This window comes from Tachyglossus aculeatus, chromosome 21 (genome assembly GCF_015852505.1).
Source record: "Tachyglossus aculeatus isolate mTacAcu1 chromosome 21, mTacAcu1.pri, whole genome shotgun sequence".
In the NCBI taxonomy this organism is placed as follows: Eukaryota; Metazoa; Chordata; class Mammalia; order Monotremata; family Tachyglossidae; genus Tachyglossus; species Tachyglossus aculeatus.
The window spans coordinates 50,248,831-50,264,998 of NC_052086.1; the positions used below are offsets into that span (position 1 = coordinate 50,248,831).

The 16,168-nt window shown below is 48.1% G+C and overlaps 1 protein-coding gene across 1 annotated transcript in view; it reads right to left on the bottom strand.

The window, feature by feature from the left end:
• COG7 (component of oligomeric golgi complex 7) overlaps window positions 1-16,168 on the bottom strand; it is a 51,517-nt gene that overhangs the window by 20,537 nt on the left and 14,812 nt on the right. Inside the window, exons 6-9 of the mRNA XM_038762283.1 lie at window positions 13,736-13,858; window positions 8,093-8,291; window positions 6,536-6,663; window positions 3,507-3,661 (exon numbers count right to left, since the gene is read on the bottom strand). Coding sequence (XP_038618211.1) covers window positions 3,507-3,661; window positions 6,536-6,663; window positions 8,093-8,291; window positions 13,736-13,858 — 605 coding nt within the window. The remainder of the gene's footprint in view (window positions 1-3,506; window positions 3,662-6,535; window positions 6,664-8,092; window positions 8,292-13,735; window positions 13,859-16,168) is intronic.

The window sequence follows — 16,168 nt, forward strand, 5'->3', positions numbered from 1 at the left end:
GTTGAGGGAGAGGTGAATAAACGATGCAAATCCAAGTACAGGGGCAACCCGGAAGGGAATGGGAAAAGAAGAAATAAGGACCTAGTTAGGGAAGGCCTCTTGTGGGAGATGTGCCTTCAATGAAGCTTTGAAAGTGGGGCGAATATTTGTCTGTCAAATATGAAAGGGGGTGGGGAGTTCCAGGCCAGAGGCAGGATGTGGGCAAGAGGTCCATGACGAGAAGAGACAACACCTTTTCTCCCCAGTGCTTAGAACAGTGTTTTGCACATAGTAAGCGCTTAACAAATACCATCATCATCATCATCATCATCATCATCCCTCCCTCTTGGACCATGAGCCTCCTGTGGACTGAGTCCAATCTAGCTATCGTCTATCTACCTCAGTGCTTAGCACAGTGCCTGGCACATCGGAAGACCTTAATAAATACCAACGTGAAGAAGCAGTGTGGCTTAGTGGAAAGAGCATGGGCTTGTGGGGGGCAGAGGACATGGGTTCTATTCCCGCCTCCGCCACTTGTCTGCTGTGTGACCTTGGGCAAGTCACAACTTCACTCAGTTACCCCATCTGTAAAATGGGAACTAAGACTGTGAGCCCCACATGGGACAACCTTTTTACCTTGCGACCCCAGCGCTCACAACAAATGCTTGGCACATAGTAAGCGCTTAAGAAATACCTTAATTGTTATTAGGATCCATAGCAGACGTGTACTAAGGAGAACATCTCATAAATAGATGGGATTCTTACAGTAAGGACATATGACTGCAAGTTTTGCATCTTCTGGACAATGTCCCTTCCTGGCTTAACTTTCTCCCCGTGATGAAACTAGCCACAGCTGACTGAGGTGGGCAGCAGCTCTATTTGAGTCCTCTATTTGAGTCCAACCAGCCTATCCTTTATGTGGGAGGCAGAAGAAAAGAGAAGCAGCGTGACCTACTGAATAGAGCATAGGCCTGGGAATCAGAAGACCCCGGGTTCTAATCCCGGCTCTGCTGCTTGTCTGCTTTGTGACCTTGTGCAAGTCACTTCACTTCTCTGTGCCTCAGTTCCCTCATCTGTAAAATGGGGATGAAGATTGTGAGCCCCATGTGAGACAGGGACTGTGTCCAACCTAATTATCTTGTATCTACCCTAGCACTTAGGACATAACTTGACACACAGCACAGCTGAACAAATACCATCATTAATACTAATATTATTTGAGGAAGGTTAAAAAAAAAAAACAGCTCGAAAACAGTGCTAGAAAGCACTTCCCTATCAGAACGCTTCACCTGCTCCCTTTTCAGACTTGTTCATTTTCTTGTAATCTAGGTTTTAAAAGCCATCAAGGTTTAACAGTGTTGTGAAGCCAAGACTCCACCTACAGTCCCTTTTCTTTGAGCAAGGAGAGGACAGCAGCTTTCCCGGTATGTATTTAAAAAAAAAAAACAACCCACAAACAATTCAGCTAGGACAAATTGGCAGTGGAATGTCATTTCCAGTGCAATTGTACTTTAGGGGCAGGAGGTTAAGCAATTGTGTCGCCACGGTAACTATGACAAATATGTATTTTTCAGGGCCTGCTGCCCAATCACTCGTTTAAGCAGCAGCAAGGCCTAGGGGATAGAGCTAGGGCCTGGGAATCAGAAGGTCATGGGTTCTACTACCAGCTCCACCACTTAGCTGCTATGTGACCTTGGGCAAGTCACTTCACTTCTCTGAGCCTCGGTTCCCTCATCTGTAAAATGGGGATTAAGACTGTGAGCCCCACAGGGGACAGGGACTGTGTCCAACCCAATTACCTTGTATCTACTTAGGAGAGTGCCTGGCACATATCAGGTGCTTAACAAATATCATAATTATTATTTTTTGCAGTCCCAACCACTCTGGCTTCATTTCCCTCCAGGAGAAAACTCTGTGACCAGATTTCTCCTATCCACCGCAGAGAGTACCAACCGTCACCCCAGATTTCTACAATGTGGGCACGGCGCTCTCCCAAACACTTAGTACAATGTTCTGCAGCCTGTAAGCGCCAGACTGTGAGCTCACTGTGGGCAGGGAATGTGTCTGTTCTATTGTTATAGTGTACTCATCCAAGCGCTGAGTACAGTGCTCTACACACGGTAAGCTCCAGACTTTAAGCTCGTTGTGGGCAGGGAATGTGTCTCTTATATTATCGTGTACTCTCCCAAGATCTGCACACAGTAAGTGCTCAATAAATATGACTGATGCACTGGACCGAACTGAGCTTTTCGTCTGAATTAAATCCAGGAGTCTCGGCTGAGGCCGTCGGAGCAGGATGCTGAGAAATTCCATCAAGAAGAGAAGACTTCCTCGAGAGTCATTTTGAGCGAGTTATTCATTCATTCCATCGTATTTACTGAGCGCTTACTGTGTGCAGAGCACTGTACTAAGCGCTTGGGATGTACAAATCGGCAACAAATTACAAATCTTCTTTACCAAACCTGCAGTGGCTCTGCAGGGCTTCCCACTGCAAATTAGTTCAGCTTCCCTCTACTTTGGCACTCTGCTCCACTCCGCTGTCAATGGGAACCCAGTTGCCAGTAGCCCCCACACACACCCTGCCCTCCCCCGCATCACTGATTGAAACATTTCCCCACTACCCACTAAACCCCACCCCCCTCCCTCCATCCCAGCTCGGCTCAAGGCTCAAGTCTTTCCAGGCACCCTCCCCACTCTTCCAATAACAGCTGTGGTTCCTTGGGTAAAAATGTAGAGATCTTCATTCCTTGAATCTACATGTTCCTTTATTCTATTGGTCTCGTCTCCCCCATTGGATCATTGGCTCCTTACAGGAATGAATCACGCCGCCTTATTCCTTGGCAACTCCCTGAACTGGTGGCCGAGGGAATCTATATTCGAATGATTCACTCTCAGTCAAAAGATTCTCGGGATCGCTTGCTGGGCTTTGGAACCGCCAATGATTTTTCAGCCTATCCTCATTAACGATATTTACTGAGTGCTTATTGCGTGCACAGCACTGAACTAAGCGTTTGGAGAGTTCTTTCATTCGTTCGATCATTACTTAGCGCTTACTGGGTGTAAATACTGTACTAAGCACTTGGGAGAATACAATATAACAATCAACAGACACATTCCCTGCCCACAAGGAGGGTGCCACAGAGTAAACAGACCCAATCCCTGCCCTCAAGGAGCTCACGATCTAAAGGAACCAGTGCAAAAAGACAAATTTTCCTTATCTGGTTGGAGAAGCAGTGTGGCCTAGTAGAAACAGAACGGGCTAGGAGTCTGAAGACCTAAATTCTAATCCCAGCTCTGCCACCTGCCCGCTGTTGAGCGAGTCACCTCCCTTCTCTGTGCCTCAGTTTCCACAGGTGTCAAATGAGTCCTCAATACCTGTTCTTCCTCCCTTTAGACAGCGAGCCCTATGTGAGGACAGGGACTGTATCCGGCCTGATTACTCCGCCTCTCCCCCCGGCACTTAGTTCAGAGCTTGACACACAGTAAATGCTTAACAAATACAATTATTAATGAATTCAGCGCCTTACTTGGTGAAGAGGGATTTCAGGGCAGTCAGCAGTCCACACGTCCCCAGCCCATCAGTGAGTTTGATGCATCTGTCCACCGCTTCAGAAGCCAAACCAAAGAGCTTGTTCACTGAGTGGCTCAGTTCTTGGACGCAGTCAATAACTTCCCAATGTTCCTGATCAGCACACGAGCAGAGGAGAGAAGCCGCTTCAGGCACAAAAGCATCACACTCAATCAGGACGAGACACACAGAAAGAGGAAGGAGAGGCCACAGGGCCCTGTACAGGTTGGAAATCCACCTAAAGTGGAGATGCAAGCCAGGCCAGTGGGGTCTGGGCCTAACCAGACATGGGTCCAGGCTCACTTCCAGCACCATGACCGCACAAATAATAACAATAATAATAATAGTAACGGCATTTGTTAAGCACTTACTATGTGAAAGACACCGTACTAAGTGCTGGGGTAGATACAAGATAACTGGTTTGAACAGAGATCCTGTCGCCCATGGGACTAATGGTCTTAATCCCCGTTTTATAGATGAAGTAACAAGGTCCAGAGAAGTGAAGTGACTTTGCCCAAGGTCACACAGCAGACAAGTGGCGGACCCACAATTAGAATCCAGGTTCTTTGACCCTTAGGCCCGGGCTCTTTCTACTAGGCCACTACTTCTCAAAGTGATTAAACCCAGCCCATGTGGGACTGTGCACATTTACAGTTGCCTCAAGGGCTGCTAGGAGACGAAGTCCCAGGAGCAGGGCATACCCAAACTGTGTTCGGATGCAATGACTATACACGTGAGTTGGCACCCCAAGAGCTCACCTCCTCCAGGAGGCCTTCCCAGACTGTGCCCTCTCCTTCCTCTCCTCCTCCTCCGCAACCCCATCCCCCCCGCCCTACCTCCTTCCCCTCCCCACAGCACCTGTATATATGTTTGTACAGATTTATTACTCTATTTATTTTACTTGTACATATTTACTATTCTATTTATTTTATTTTGTTAGTATGTTTTGTTCTGTTGTCTGTCTCCCCCTTCTAGACTATGAGCCCACTGTTGGGTAGGGACTGTCTCTGTATGTTGCCAACTTGTACTTCCCAAGCGCTTAGTACAGTGCTCTGCACCAGTAAGCGCTCAATAAATACGATTGAATGAATACAAGAGAGAAGGGTTGTGGGAAATCAGAGGGCCTCCTGAAGGTGATGCAACCTGACTTGTGCTGGTCCCTGAGGGACTCCCAGATTCAGTTTCAGGACCTCCCAACTCTACTAGGATGCGCATCGTTTAACGGCACATCTCACCCGCAAGAGGGTTAGCGAAAACAGATCTAGATCCCAGGAAAACAGAGTATGGCATCTCCATGTGAACCCAGAAATCTGCTGAACACCTCAGACTGGACCGAAAAGTGCAGGGCGCATGACCCAGGCTGCACTTCTCCGGGGCCATCCGGGGAGCCGCCCGCCAATCTTTCCCCCTTCCCTTTCCCCTGCTCCGGGGCTCACCCAGACAGGATCCCGTTCCCCTTCTCTATCACCCATCTCCCTCAGGGAGCTACCAGGACCTCAGAGGTCCTGGTATCGACACCACCAAGGAGAGTCAAGTCCAGGCCAAGTTTTGAACAAATGGAATAATAATAATAAAAACAACTTACAGTATCTTTTAAGTGCTAAGTATGTGCCAGCACTGTTCTAAGCGCTAGGGTAGATACAACGTAATCCAGTTGGACACAGTCCTTGTCCTACACAGCGTCCACAGTCTTACCCCTCATTTTACAGATGAGGGAACTGAGGACCAGAGTAACAATAATAATAATAATTATGGTATTTGTTAAGCACTTACTATGTGCCACAAACTGTTCTAAGCACTGGGGTAGATAGAAGATAATCAAGTTGTCCCATGTGGGGCTCACAGTCTTAATCCCCATTTTCCAGACGAGGTAACTGAGGCAAAGGGAAGTTAAGTGTCACCCGGCAGACAAGCAGCAGAGCCGGGATTAGAACCCAGGGCCTTCTGACTCCATCGACTAGACCACACTGCTTTTCGGAAGGAGAGAACTTGGTAAAGCTCAAGAGCCTCTGCCCAGAGAGGAGGAGGGGAGTTGGGGGGAGTGGGAGGGAGAAGGGTAAGGAGAAGGCATAGTGATTTCCGTATCTGGCCTGACCCTGGCTCTCGGAGGTCTTAAGACGTAGGCCCAACTGCCAGCCTACTGGAAGCTCCCTTGACGCTGCTTGAAAGGGTGGGAATCAACTAACTCTTTGCAGAGTGGCGGGGGGGATGCCCTGGTTCCCCTAAATTTAGGCTACCCCTCAGCATGGAGTAATGCCCCCAACTTCCCCTGCTCTGGCATTTCATGGGACCCCTGATGCAAAAACATTCATTCAATAGTATTTATTGAGCACTTACTGTATGCAGAGCACTGTACTAAGCACTTGGAAAGTAAAATTCAGCAATAAAGAGAGACAATTCTTGCCCACACCGGGCTAGTGAGGCATTGTAAGGAGCAGGGTCTATTTTGTATTATTATACTAGCAATAATAATAATAATGTATTAAGTTGCTAATAACTTGAAGCTTTGCCATGCAATCTGCATACAGACTTAGAAGCACATATGAAGCCCAGCCATAGGAATGCATTTAACATGCCTGAATAACCTTCCCTCTTCTCCCTCAGCCCCACGGCACTTATGAATATCCATAATTGATTTTAAAGTCTGCTTCCCTGGCTCCTCCACTTCTCTGCTGCGTGACCTTGGACAAGTTACAACTTCTGTGTGCCTTAGTTGCCTCATCTGCAAAATGAGAATTAAGGGTGTGAGCCCCATGCGGGACATGGACTGTGTCCAACCTAATTAGCTGGTACCTATCCCAGTGCTTAGTACAGTGCCTGGCATATAGTAAATGCTTAACAAATGCCATTTAAAAAAAATATCAATACGATTGGCTGACTGACGACTGTCAAATAACACTCCTTTTCCTCTTGAGCAAGTTTTTCTTGATACCTTTAAGGAAACAAATCATATGCTTGAAGTCTCTTATTATAGGAATGTTCCATTACCAAAGGAACTGCACTGATCTGGATGAGAAGGTGATGATCTTCTAGCTCTCCATACTGTAGCTGATAAGGTTTGTAGGGCCCATACACGGCTTGCACCAAACTCATGACCTTCACCAGATTGTGTTCGCCTAGAAGGAATCCGCAGATTAGAAAAGCCAAACCCAGGGGTTAGAAATCAGTTGAGGGACAGGGAGGCTGTTTTAGGAATTTGTTAAGAGGTTTGTGCTCAGATGGATGGTTTCCTGGTTCCTGACAATATCCAGGATTATTTCTGATGTGTGTAACAAAGCCACTGCCCTGACTTCACTCTACCCTCTCCTCGTTGGCCTGCCCAATCTCACCATACCTCTGAAGCCTGGTGCCAATCGTTTGACAGTTTATGGCCTCCCTTTGGAAATCATATGTGCTACGACATCACGTGTATCTCCTGCTTCCCATAATTAAGCCTGACCAGCAAGGGGCAGTTTTTCTGCCAAAACTATCCTATGAATCACCAGGAACAGAAGAATAACCGCACTCCCTGAAATGTCCAGGCTATTACAAGGAAATCTATTAAAACAGGATAACAATTAAATAAACCGAGAAGGTGACAAGCCCCAACCAAATGGCAGACCAAGGCCCACAACCTTCCCTCGGCAATTTCCTGTAGGCGTCACAAGCTTCAACCGTTAAAGTTTATGATGCTCTAAGGTAAATGGGGAAATGGCAGGAAAACTTTAACCCACTGTATGCCGTTTGTCCAAGAGCACCAAGCGGGCTGAATTCAAAATGACTCCTCCTGGGCAGAAGCCTCTAATATTCCATGTCCATTCTCCCACTGGATTCCCTACTCAATTTTGGCAGACAAGAAGTTCCCACTCCTTGAATACCAAGTTGGTTCCTGCTCATTCAAACCTCCCTCCAAGCCCACTTCTTTCATGAGGGGGGCTCATTAGTCTTTTTTTAAAAATATATGGTATTTGTTAAGCATTTACTATGTGCCAAGCACTGGGGTAGGTAACAGCAAATTAGGTTGGACACAGACCTCATTTTACATGAGGCTCACAGTCTTAATCCCCATTTTACCAACTGAGGCCCAGAAAAATTTAGTGACTTGTCCAAAGTCACACAGCAGGACAAGCGTGGAGCCAGGATTAGAACCCAAGTCCTCTGATGCCCAGGCTCGTTCCCCTAATGAGGAGGTGATCTCACTTTTACTGTGGATTGAATTACCTGAAGACAGGGTGTTGTGAAGACTTGAATAAAAAGAACACCACCACCGCCCCCGATTTCTACCAGCCTTTCTAGTCCCCTTGTGTCTCAGAGGCCAATGGGAGGTAGCCATGGCTCCCCACGAAAAGGGATCCAGGACGCCACCGACCCTAAATGAGCAGTGAATGGCCACACACGAACACATTTTTTCACTGAAAAAGTACTTTCAGTGCTGACAATGGAAACACTAATCCTTTTCCTTTCAGTTCAGCCAGGCATCCAAAAGAGCAAACAAACCCAAACCCCAGGGGACAACGGGACAGCGACAGGGAGGAGCAGGAGGCCGGGAGAATGAAGAAGGCTTACGCAAGTGAGAGAGCATTGCCATCTCCAGCCCCTTGGCGAAGTGTGCCGTGCTGTCGTAGAGCTCCAGTAGTTTGATGAGCTTCTCATCTGGCCCTGCCCTTTCCAACCCAGTGGCCAAGCAGACGGGCAGGGAGGGCACCAAGGCCTCCAGGGTTTGGATGAGCAGCACAGTCACCACCTCGTGGGCGTTCTTGAAAACCTGAAGGAAGAGAAGAAAGCCGCCGTATTGGCCAGGAGTGACACGTTAAAACAGAGCTGACAAAGTGGGAAGACCTCCGGGACCCTAACCCAGATTCATCCAGTAGCTCCCCACTGTCTACTTAACCAACGCTGCAAGAGCTCGCCCATCGACAGCCTCCTTGCTCTGGCTGGGGGGTGACTGGCACAGGGCAGCTTTGGAAAAGAGCAACAGGGGAATGGACTTCTCCCTAAGCCCTCTTCCAAACCAGGGAAAGATCAGAAGAGCTGGCTTCCTTATCCTCGGTGTACTCCCCAGATCCCTGCCGCTCTTCTCCCAAGCTCCCGTGGACCAGCTCTCTCTAGCCACCCCTGCAGTTCTCTCCCCCTCCCCTCCAGCCTTTACACTTCTATTACCCTGGTAAGTTGTTTAATCAACGACAGCAGTACTCTGAATCAACAGGGTGATTATCAATAAGCACTTACCTAGTTTTCACTTGAAGCTAAGAAGAACTCTAGGTTGCGTGATCGTTAGCAGTTTAACAACCCATTAAAGTTGTTAAAGTGAAGTTGCTAGTTGCCTTTTCGTTCTAGTCCCTGGGTGGAAATGTGAGTGCTATGCAAGTATTTCTCAGTACTAGCCAACCTCAAAGACAAGTACCAAAAATGGACCCAACAAAGGAAGCTCGGTTGTCAGTCAACTGTATTTACTGAGTGCTTACCGTGTGCAGAGTATTGTACTAAACGCTTGGAAAAGTACAACAATATAACAGACACGTTCCGCCCTCACAACGAGCTTACAGTCTAGAGGGGGAAGACAGACACTAAAATATATAAATAATAGACGTGTACATAAGTGCAGTGGAGATACAGAAGGGAGTGGGAGAGGAAGAAAAGAGGGCTCAGACAGGGATGGCCTCTTGGAGGAGATGTGCCTTCAGTAAGGCTTTGAGGTGGCAGGGAGAGTAACTGTCTGTTGGACATGAGGAGGGAGGGTGTTCCAGGTCAGAGGCAGGATGTGGATGAGAGGTCAGCAGTGAGATGGATGAGATGAGGTACAGTGAGTAGGCTGGCATTAGAGGAGTGAAGTGTGCAGGTTGGGTTACAGTAGCGCAGCAAGATTGTATTTCTTCTTCTGCCCCATTCACCCCTCAGAACGGGCCCTAGAATGGGCCCAAATAGGGCAACCGCCCTGGGACTCCACACTGAAAAGCCATCAGGATACTGGAGAGCCACTGGCATTCAGCATGGCATGGAGAGGGCCGGCTGATTGCTTCTCCAAATCTGGGGTCTCAGTGCTCCCTTTCCACCTCCCCCTTTTCTGTGCAGCAGCAGCAGCAGCTCTGGGGGGTCCTGCTTGCCAGGAAGAGAAGGTCCCCCCAGGGAGGAGGGTGCAGGGCTACTGGAGAGTCATCAGTAAGGGAGTCTGGTGTCCCCTCCCCATCTGTTCTGGTGACTAAGGACAGCCTCAGCCTCCAAGCCCTAGGAAACCCACCCTTTCCACAGAGCTGCCACCAGGCAGGGAGACAGGGGGACTGGAGAATTAAGGGCCACCACATCCTCAGGCCCAGGGCTGTCTGGAGCAGGCTGTGAGTGGCAGGCGGGTCTCTTGGGATTTTCCCATCCCTGAAGAATGGAGACTCAGGGGTGGAAGGAGGCCTGGTGGGAAAGAGATTTGCTAAAACTGCCCTTCCTGGACTGACAGGGCCCTAGCTTACTGGTTCCCAAGTCCCCTTAAGGCCCAGGTAATGGACTATCTCACATTAACATTCTCTAATACCCATCTAGGATGATCCGTTTCCTACCTTGATTCATATCTGCAAATACTACTTCAAAGCAGTTATCTCATTAATCCTGGCCACAGCTCCATCTTGCCATGACCATCTGACCAGGCCTCAGAGATCTAGAAACTTGCCTACCAACTCTGCATATCCAACGGCTGGTTTTAGTGGGAAAGTGTTCTAATGGGAGGCCTAGATGAGTGTACTTGGCTGGAAAGTAAACTTGTGTTCCTTTGGTAGTAATATGAGCAGCAGAGTGGCCTAATGGATAGAGCACTGGAGTGGGAATCAGGAGGACCTGGGTTCTAACCCCAGCTCTGCCATTTGTCTGCTGTGCCCTTGGGCAAGTCACTTCAATTCTTTAGGCTTCAGCAACCTCATCTGAAGAATGTGGATGAAGACTGTGAGCTCCATAATTCTATTTATTCTGATGATTTTGACACCTGCCTACATGTTTTGTTGTCTGTCTCCCCCTTCTAGACTGAGAGCCCGCTGTTGGGTAGGGATCGTCTCTATATGCTGCCAACTTGTACTTCCCAAGCACTTAGTACAGTGCTCTGTACACAGTAAGCACTCAATAAGTACGGCTGACTGATTGAATGGCAGACTGTGTCCAACCGGATTAGCGTGCATCTATTCCAGCGCTTAGCATGGTGCCTGGCACATAATAAGCACTTTAAAAATACCACAAAAAAGCAATATGAAGAACAGCAGGGGAGGTGAGCAATAGGAAAGAATAGATAAGCACAGGCTGAGATGCAGCAGGAGAAGCAGTGGGGTCTGGTGCATAGAGCCAGGCAAGGGTGTCAGAAGGACCTGGTTTCTAATCCCAGCTCTGCCACTTGCCTGCTGTGCGACTTTGGGCAGATCACTTCACTTCTCTGGGCCTCAGTTACCTCATCTGTAAAATGGGGATTGAGACTGTGAGCCCCATAGGGAACAGGGACTGTGTCCAATCTGACTAGCTTGAATCTACCTCACAGCTCAGTAGAGTGCCTGGAACATAGTAAGTATTTTACAAATACCAATATTATTATCTTTATTATAATTTCTGAGGATCTGTGGAGTTGTTTTTGAAGACTGGAGGCTGGGGGGTAGTAGGAGCTGTTTAACTGTTCTGAATGACATGACCTTGGGTATGTAGAATTGGTTCTTGTAGTGTTGGCCTTTTACCTCGGCAGCAAATGAACCAACACCTGAAAAAGTGATTCACAGCTAATTATGAAGAAAGAGAGGGCCAAGCTCTTACTGAAACAAGCTTGCTAGAACAAGCTGGGCAGCAAAACGTTATTCCAAGGAAAGGTTGGGTGTTTTGTTTTTTTTTTTACCCCCCCTTGCATGAGAGGATTTACTGCTTCTCATGGTCTTCATAACCTTCAAGTCAAGATAACAATCACCCTGACCTTTCACGGTTGAGAACGCTTATCGGCTGTAGGAAATTCAGCCTGATGTCATGTGAAGTTGGAAGAGCTCATTTTGAAGACAGGGGTCCTGGGGAGGGAGGGGGTCCCTAAAAGTTGCAAAGGAGGCCCCGGGCGGCCCCCTATTTCTCCAGGATTGCCGGGAGGGGTTGGAAAAGGGTGGCACTGGGTTGAACCTCAGTTTCCCTTCCAGTCCCTCGGAGAGACGCCTTGCCGGGGGCTTTGGGAGGGCCCCTGCCCACGCTTCCAGCCCCTTGGCCCATCCTTTGCCTCCGGCTACCTTGTCACCCGGTGTGGCACACGAAGGAAAGTGTTTTTTTTGTGGTGGGGGGCAAAGGGAAGGTGGGATCCTGATAGCTGCCATGCCCCAAGGGGCACGTTGGCCTGGCCCGGCCCGGGAGGAATTAGGGGGCTGCCCTAAGGCCGGTTGACCGGAGGCTCGGCGTGTGTGTTTGTGCTTGTGTGTTTTTGTGCTTGTCTGTGTGTGTGTGTGTGTGCTTGGGTGTGTGTGTTTCTGCTTCTTTCTGTGTGTGTGTGCTTGGGTGTGTGTGTTTGTGCTTGTCTGTGCGTGTGTGTGTGCGCTTGGGTGTGTGTTTGCGCTTGGGTGTGTTTGTGATTGTCTCTGTGTGTGTGCTTGGGTGAGTGTGTCCGTGCTTGTCTCTGTGCGTGTGTGCTTGGGTGTGTGTGTTTGTGCTAGTCTCTGTGTGCCTGTGTTTGTGCTTGCCTCTGTGTGTGTGTGTGCTTGGGTGTGTGTGTTTGTGCTAGTCTCTGTGTGCCTGTGTTTGTGCTTGCCTCTGTGTGTGCGTGCTTGGGTGCGGGTGTTTGTGCTTGTCTCTGTGCTGGGTTTGTGTGTGTGTTTGTGCTTCTCTGTGTGTGTGCTTGTGCTAGTCTCTGTGTGCTTGTGTTTGTGCTTGCCTCTGTGTGTGTGTGCTTGGGTGTGGGTGTTTGTGCTTGTCTCTGTGTTGGGTTTGTGTGTGTGTTTGTGCTTCTCTGTGTGTGTGCTTGGGTGTGTGTGTGTGTTGGTGCTTGTCTCTGTGTGTGTTGGTGCTTGTCTCTGTGTGTGTGTGTGTGCTTGGGTGTGTGTGTTCGTGCTTGTCTCTGTGTGTGTGTGACTGTTAGACTGTGAGCCCATTGTTGGGTAGGGACTGTCTCTATATGTTGCCAATTTGTACTTCCCAAGCGCTTAGTACAGTGCTCTGCACATAGTAAGCGCTCAATAAATACGATTGATGATGATGATGATGATTTCGTATCGGAACCCGCAGGCTCAATCCCCTCCTCGAGGTCTCATGCTCTTCCTCGAATACTTCAAGTGCTTGGGCAACTACAAAACTCCAAGGCAGTACGATTTCACCCCATGAAATGAAACTCAACTGGCTGTTCAAACACCACCTGAGTGAGGTCCTCTTGTTTTTAGATCAGAAGATAATGGTTTAGGAATTCTACATGCTTTACAACTAAAAAAATGCAGCGCTGTCAAATTAGATTCCAGTTAAGATACCGAGCAGAATGATAAGAGTGGCAGCCAAAACAGCAACCCTGATTGGACTTCCAAATACATCTTTAACCCCTTTTGGGCCAGGACATGCACTAACCCTCCAAGAGAGGGATAAATCTTTTCAGAGAATAGATTTTTGGACAAACCACTCAGCACCTTAGTGCCCGGATGAATTTCCCGCTTCCTTTTGGACTCAAGCAGAAAAAGAAGCAGTTTGGCCTAATAATAATGATGGCATTTATTAAGCGCTTACTATGTGCAAAGCTCTGTTCTAAGCGCTGGGGAGGTTACAAAGTGATCAGGTTGTCGCACCGGGGGTTCGCAGTCTTGATCCCCATTTTACAGATGAGGTTAACTGAGGCACAGAGAAGTGAAGTGACTTGCCCAAAGTCACACAGCTGACAACTGGTGGAGCGGGGGTTTGAACCCATGACCTCTGACTCCAAAGCCTGTGCTCTTTCCACTGAGCCACGCTGCTTCAAGACCATGGGGCTCGGAGTCAGAGGACCTGAGTTTTAATCCCACCTCTGCCGCTTACCTGCTGTGTGGGCAAGTCGCTTCACTTTTCTGTACCTCAGTTTCCTCATCTATAAAACAGGGACTAAATACCTGACCCCTCCCTTCTACTTAGACTGTGAGCTCTGAGTGGGACAGGGGCTGTGTCCACTCTGCATATAATGGATCTACCCCAGCACTTGGTACAGCGCTTGGCACACAGAAAGTGCTTCACAAATACCACAGTTATTCTTCTTATTGTTATCATTACCTGCATGGCCCACTGGAGCTGAGTGTGCCAGGCTCCGAGCAGAGTGTCGTACAACTCGGTCAGCTGTCGGTCTAGCGCCAAGTCACTCTGACAGAGATCCTGCCAAACCGCCACAAGTTGCACCTGCATGGGGGAGTAAAAACGCACTGTGTCAGAATGCCAATTTTCCAAACTCCTGATTTCTGAGCCAAGGATAGTCTCGATTTTTTGAAAGCTCGTATCACTGGCTAAAACTGGGCAAGGCCCTGGATGACAGAGTCAAGCCCATTTTTGTTCAGTTATCCACACTTTCGATTAAACTAACCTCAGATCCAATTAGTTGGGATCATCTGCCTTTGACTGTACCTGGATAGAGACCAAAGGTGGATGGACCACCCACAAAAACTATTCTTCCCTCCCATGGTCACAAGCAATTGGCTGTTGCTGGTTATTTCCAGTGGACATTCATTTCCCCCACACCCCTGCTCTTAAAAACAAAAATAAAAGGGTTTAGTAGCCCTTTGGATATCTGCTTATGGACAAACACGAAAGGAGTGTTACCACATTTCATAATTACTGAAAGGCTTGAGAGCTCCCTGCCTTAATGTTAACAGCCACTCAAGGATAAGAGTTTAAGGGATTAGGGTTAGGGCTGGGTTAGGGTGCTCAAGTCTTTCAATATTCCATTTCGACGCCAGAGAATTTGCAAAATGTCAATAGTTTCAGGAGGAGTGATGAAGCAGAGGACCTTGACTACAAGGCCGGGAAAACAAAAATAGAAACATGACAAAAATAATTAGCGCTTTTTCGAGTGATCAAAAGGGCCCCATCCAGGGCAGTACCAGAGGTTTTAGTCCCAGGAAGTAGAGTACCTCTCCCCGAACCCAGCTTTCCACCCTTCCCCGCACAAGAAGCCAAGCAGTATTCACCACCCCTTCCTGGGGACTGGATGACTTCTTTGCACACATAGACAACTCTGGGGAAAGCGGGGCTGCTGGGGAGGGAGACAGGAGACAAAGGATGGAAGAGAGAAGGGCTGTTCAGTTTCTAGGTTCATGAAAAAACTTCTTTCCAAGATGGGGGACGGGGGTCGGGCATCTATGCTACAGTCTCCATTGCCGCTTTGCTCCTCCCCCCATTCTCTCAGGGCCTCCCCCATACAGGGCCTCAGTGACAGTGAAGTCAAGGCTTCAGTTAAAGACCCAAAAGAATGCCAGAACTGCCCCTCCCTAGGGGGTCTGCCCCGGGGGAAATGCTACCTGTGCCACCCTTTCAACAGACACACATGTTCATCATCAATCATATTTATTGAGTGCTTACTGTGTGCAGAGCACTGTACTAAGCACTTGGGAAGTACAAGTTGGCAACATATAGAGACAGTCCCTACCCAACAGTGGGCTCACAGTCTAAAATCTCCACATATTGGAGATTTGCCCAAATAATACTTCTGATATGAATTCCCTTAGAAATGAAGCTGGTGTCGCCAAACCCCTTTTTACCGGGGATTCGTTTTCCAAGACACCGCAGCATTAAAAATAAAAGCCTAAACCCTAAAACCAGCTGGGATAGTGGTAAAAAGCCCCCATCTCACTGACTCTCTGATTTGAGGACCACCCTTTCAAACCAAGGAACCTGACTGATTGAAGGAAATACTTCCAGGTGGTTAGGGGACGGAAAACCAACACCTCAGCCTTGCTAGGTGATCCCTTCTGGGCAAGGGACACACTTCATCCCTCCTGAGGGTCGGAGACGAGGATTCCCGAGTAAGAACATTTCACTTTTAGTTTAAAAACGTAGAGCTAACAGTCTAAAGCAAGAGTACCCCCTACTGGCTAATACAAAAAAAAAATAAACATTTGGAGGTGGAAGGGTAAAAGATTTCCCTTCAGGGACCCCGAAGTGTAAAAGATTTCCCTCCAGGGACCCCCTTCCCCACCAGCCCCCCAACTTGAATGCTCTTATTTAGGGCTACATATCTCCGTGGAACTTTACTGCCAGGATTTTCTAGAGTACTTTCACAATTCACTTCTTACTTTCCAGCCACCGTACAACTGACCTAAGCACAACTACTTCCCCCTTTCACACTCTGTCGGCCTCCCCCACCGCACAACCATCAACTACAGATTAAAAATCCATCTGAACGGACCCTTCTGCTCAGCACTGATTCACTCACTGTGGACCTTTAGCAGGTCAGCACAGGGTGTCTTGTTGATAAATACGATCTGAAAGATACTACTTTGGAAATCACATATTGACCCATCTTTCACTACTTGGTACTCACACTGCAATTGTATCTATCCTTCTTATTGATGTTTTTTAATATACTGATATTGTCTCGGTCAATTTTTTGGATTGTGGAGGGCACTACTACACTTTAATATCGTATTCACTTCTGCTATAAGGCAATCTTTCAATATGCGTTTTAGCTGGAACACAATTAAGGAACTGGAGTAC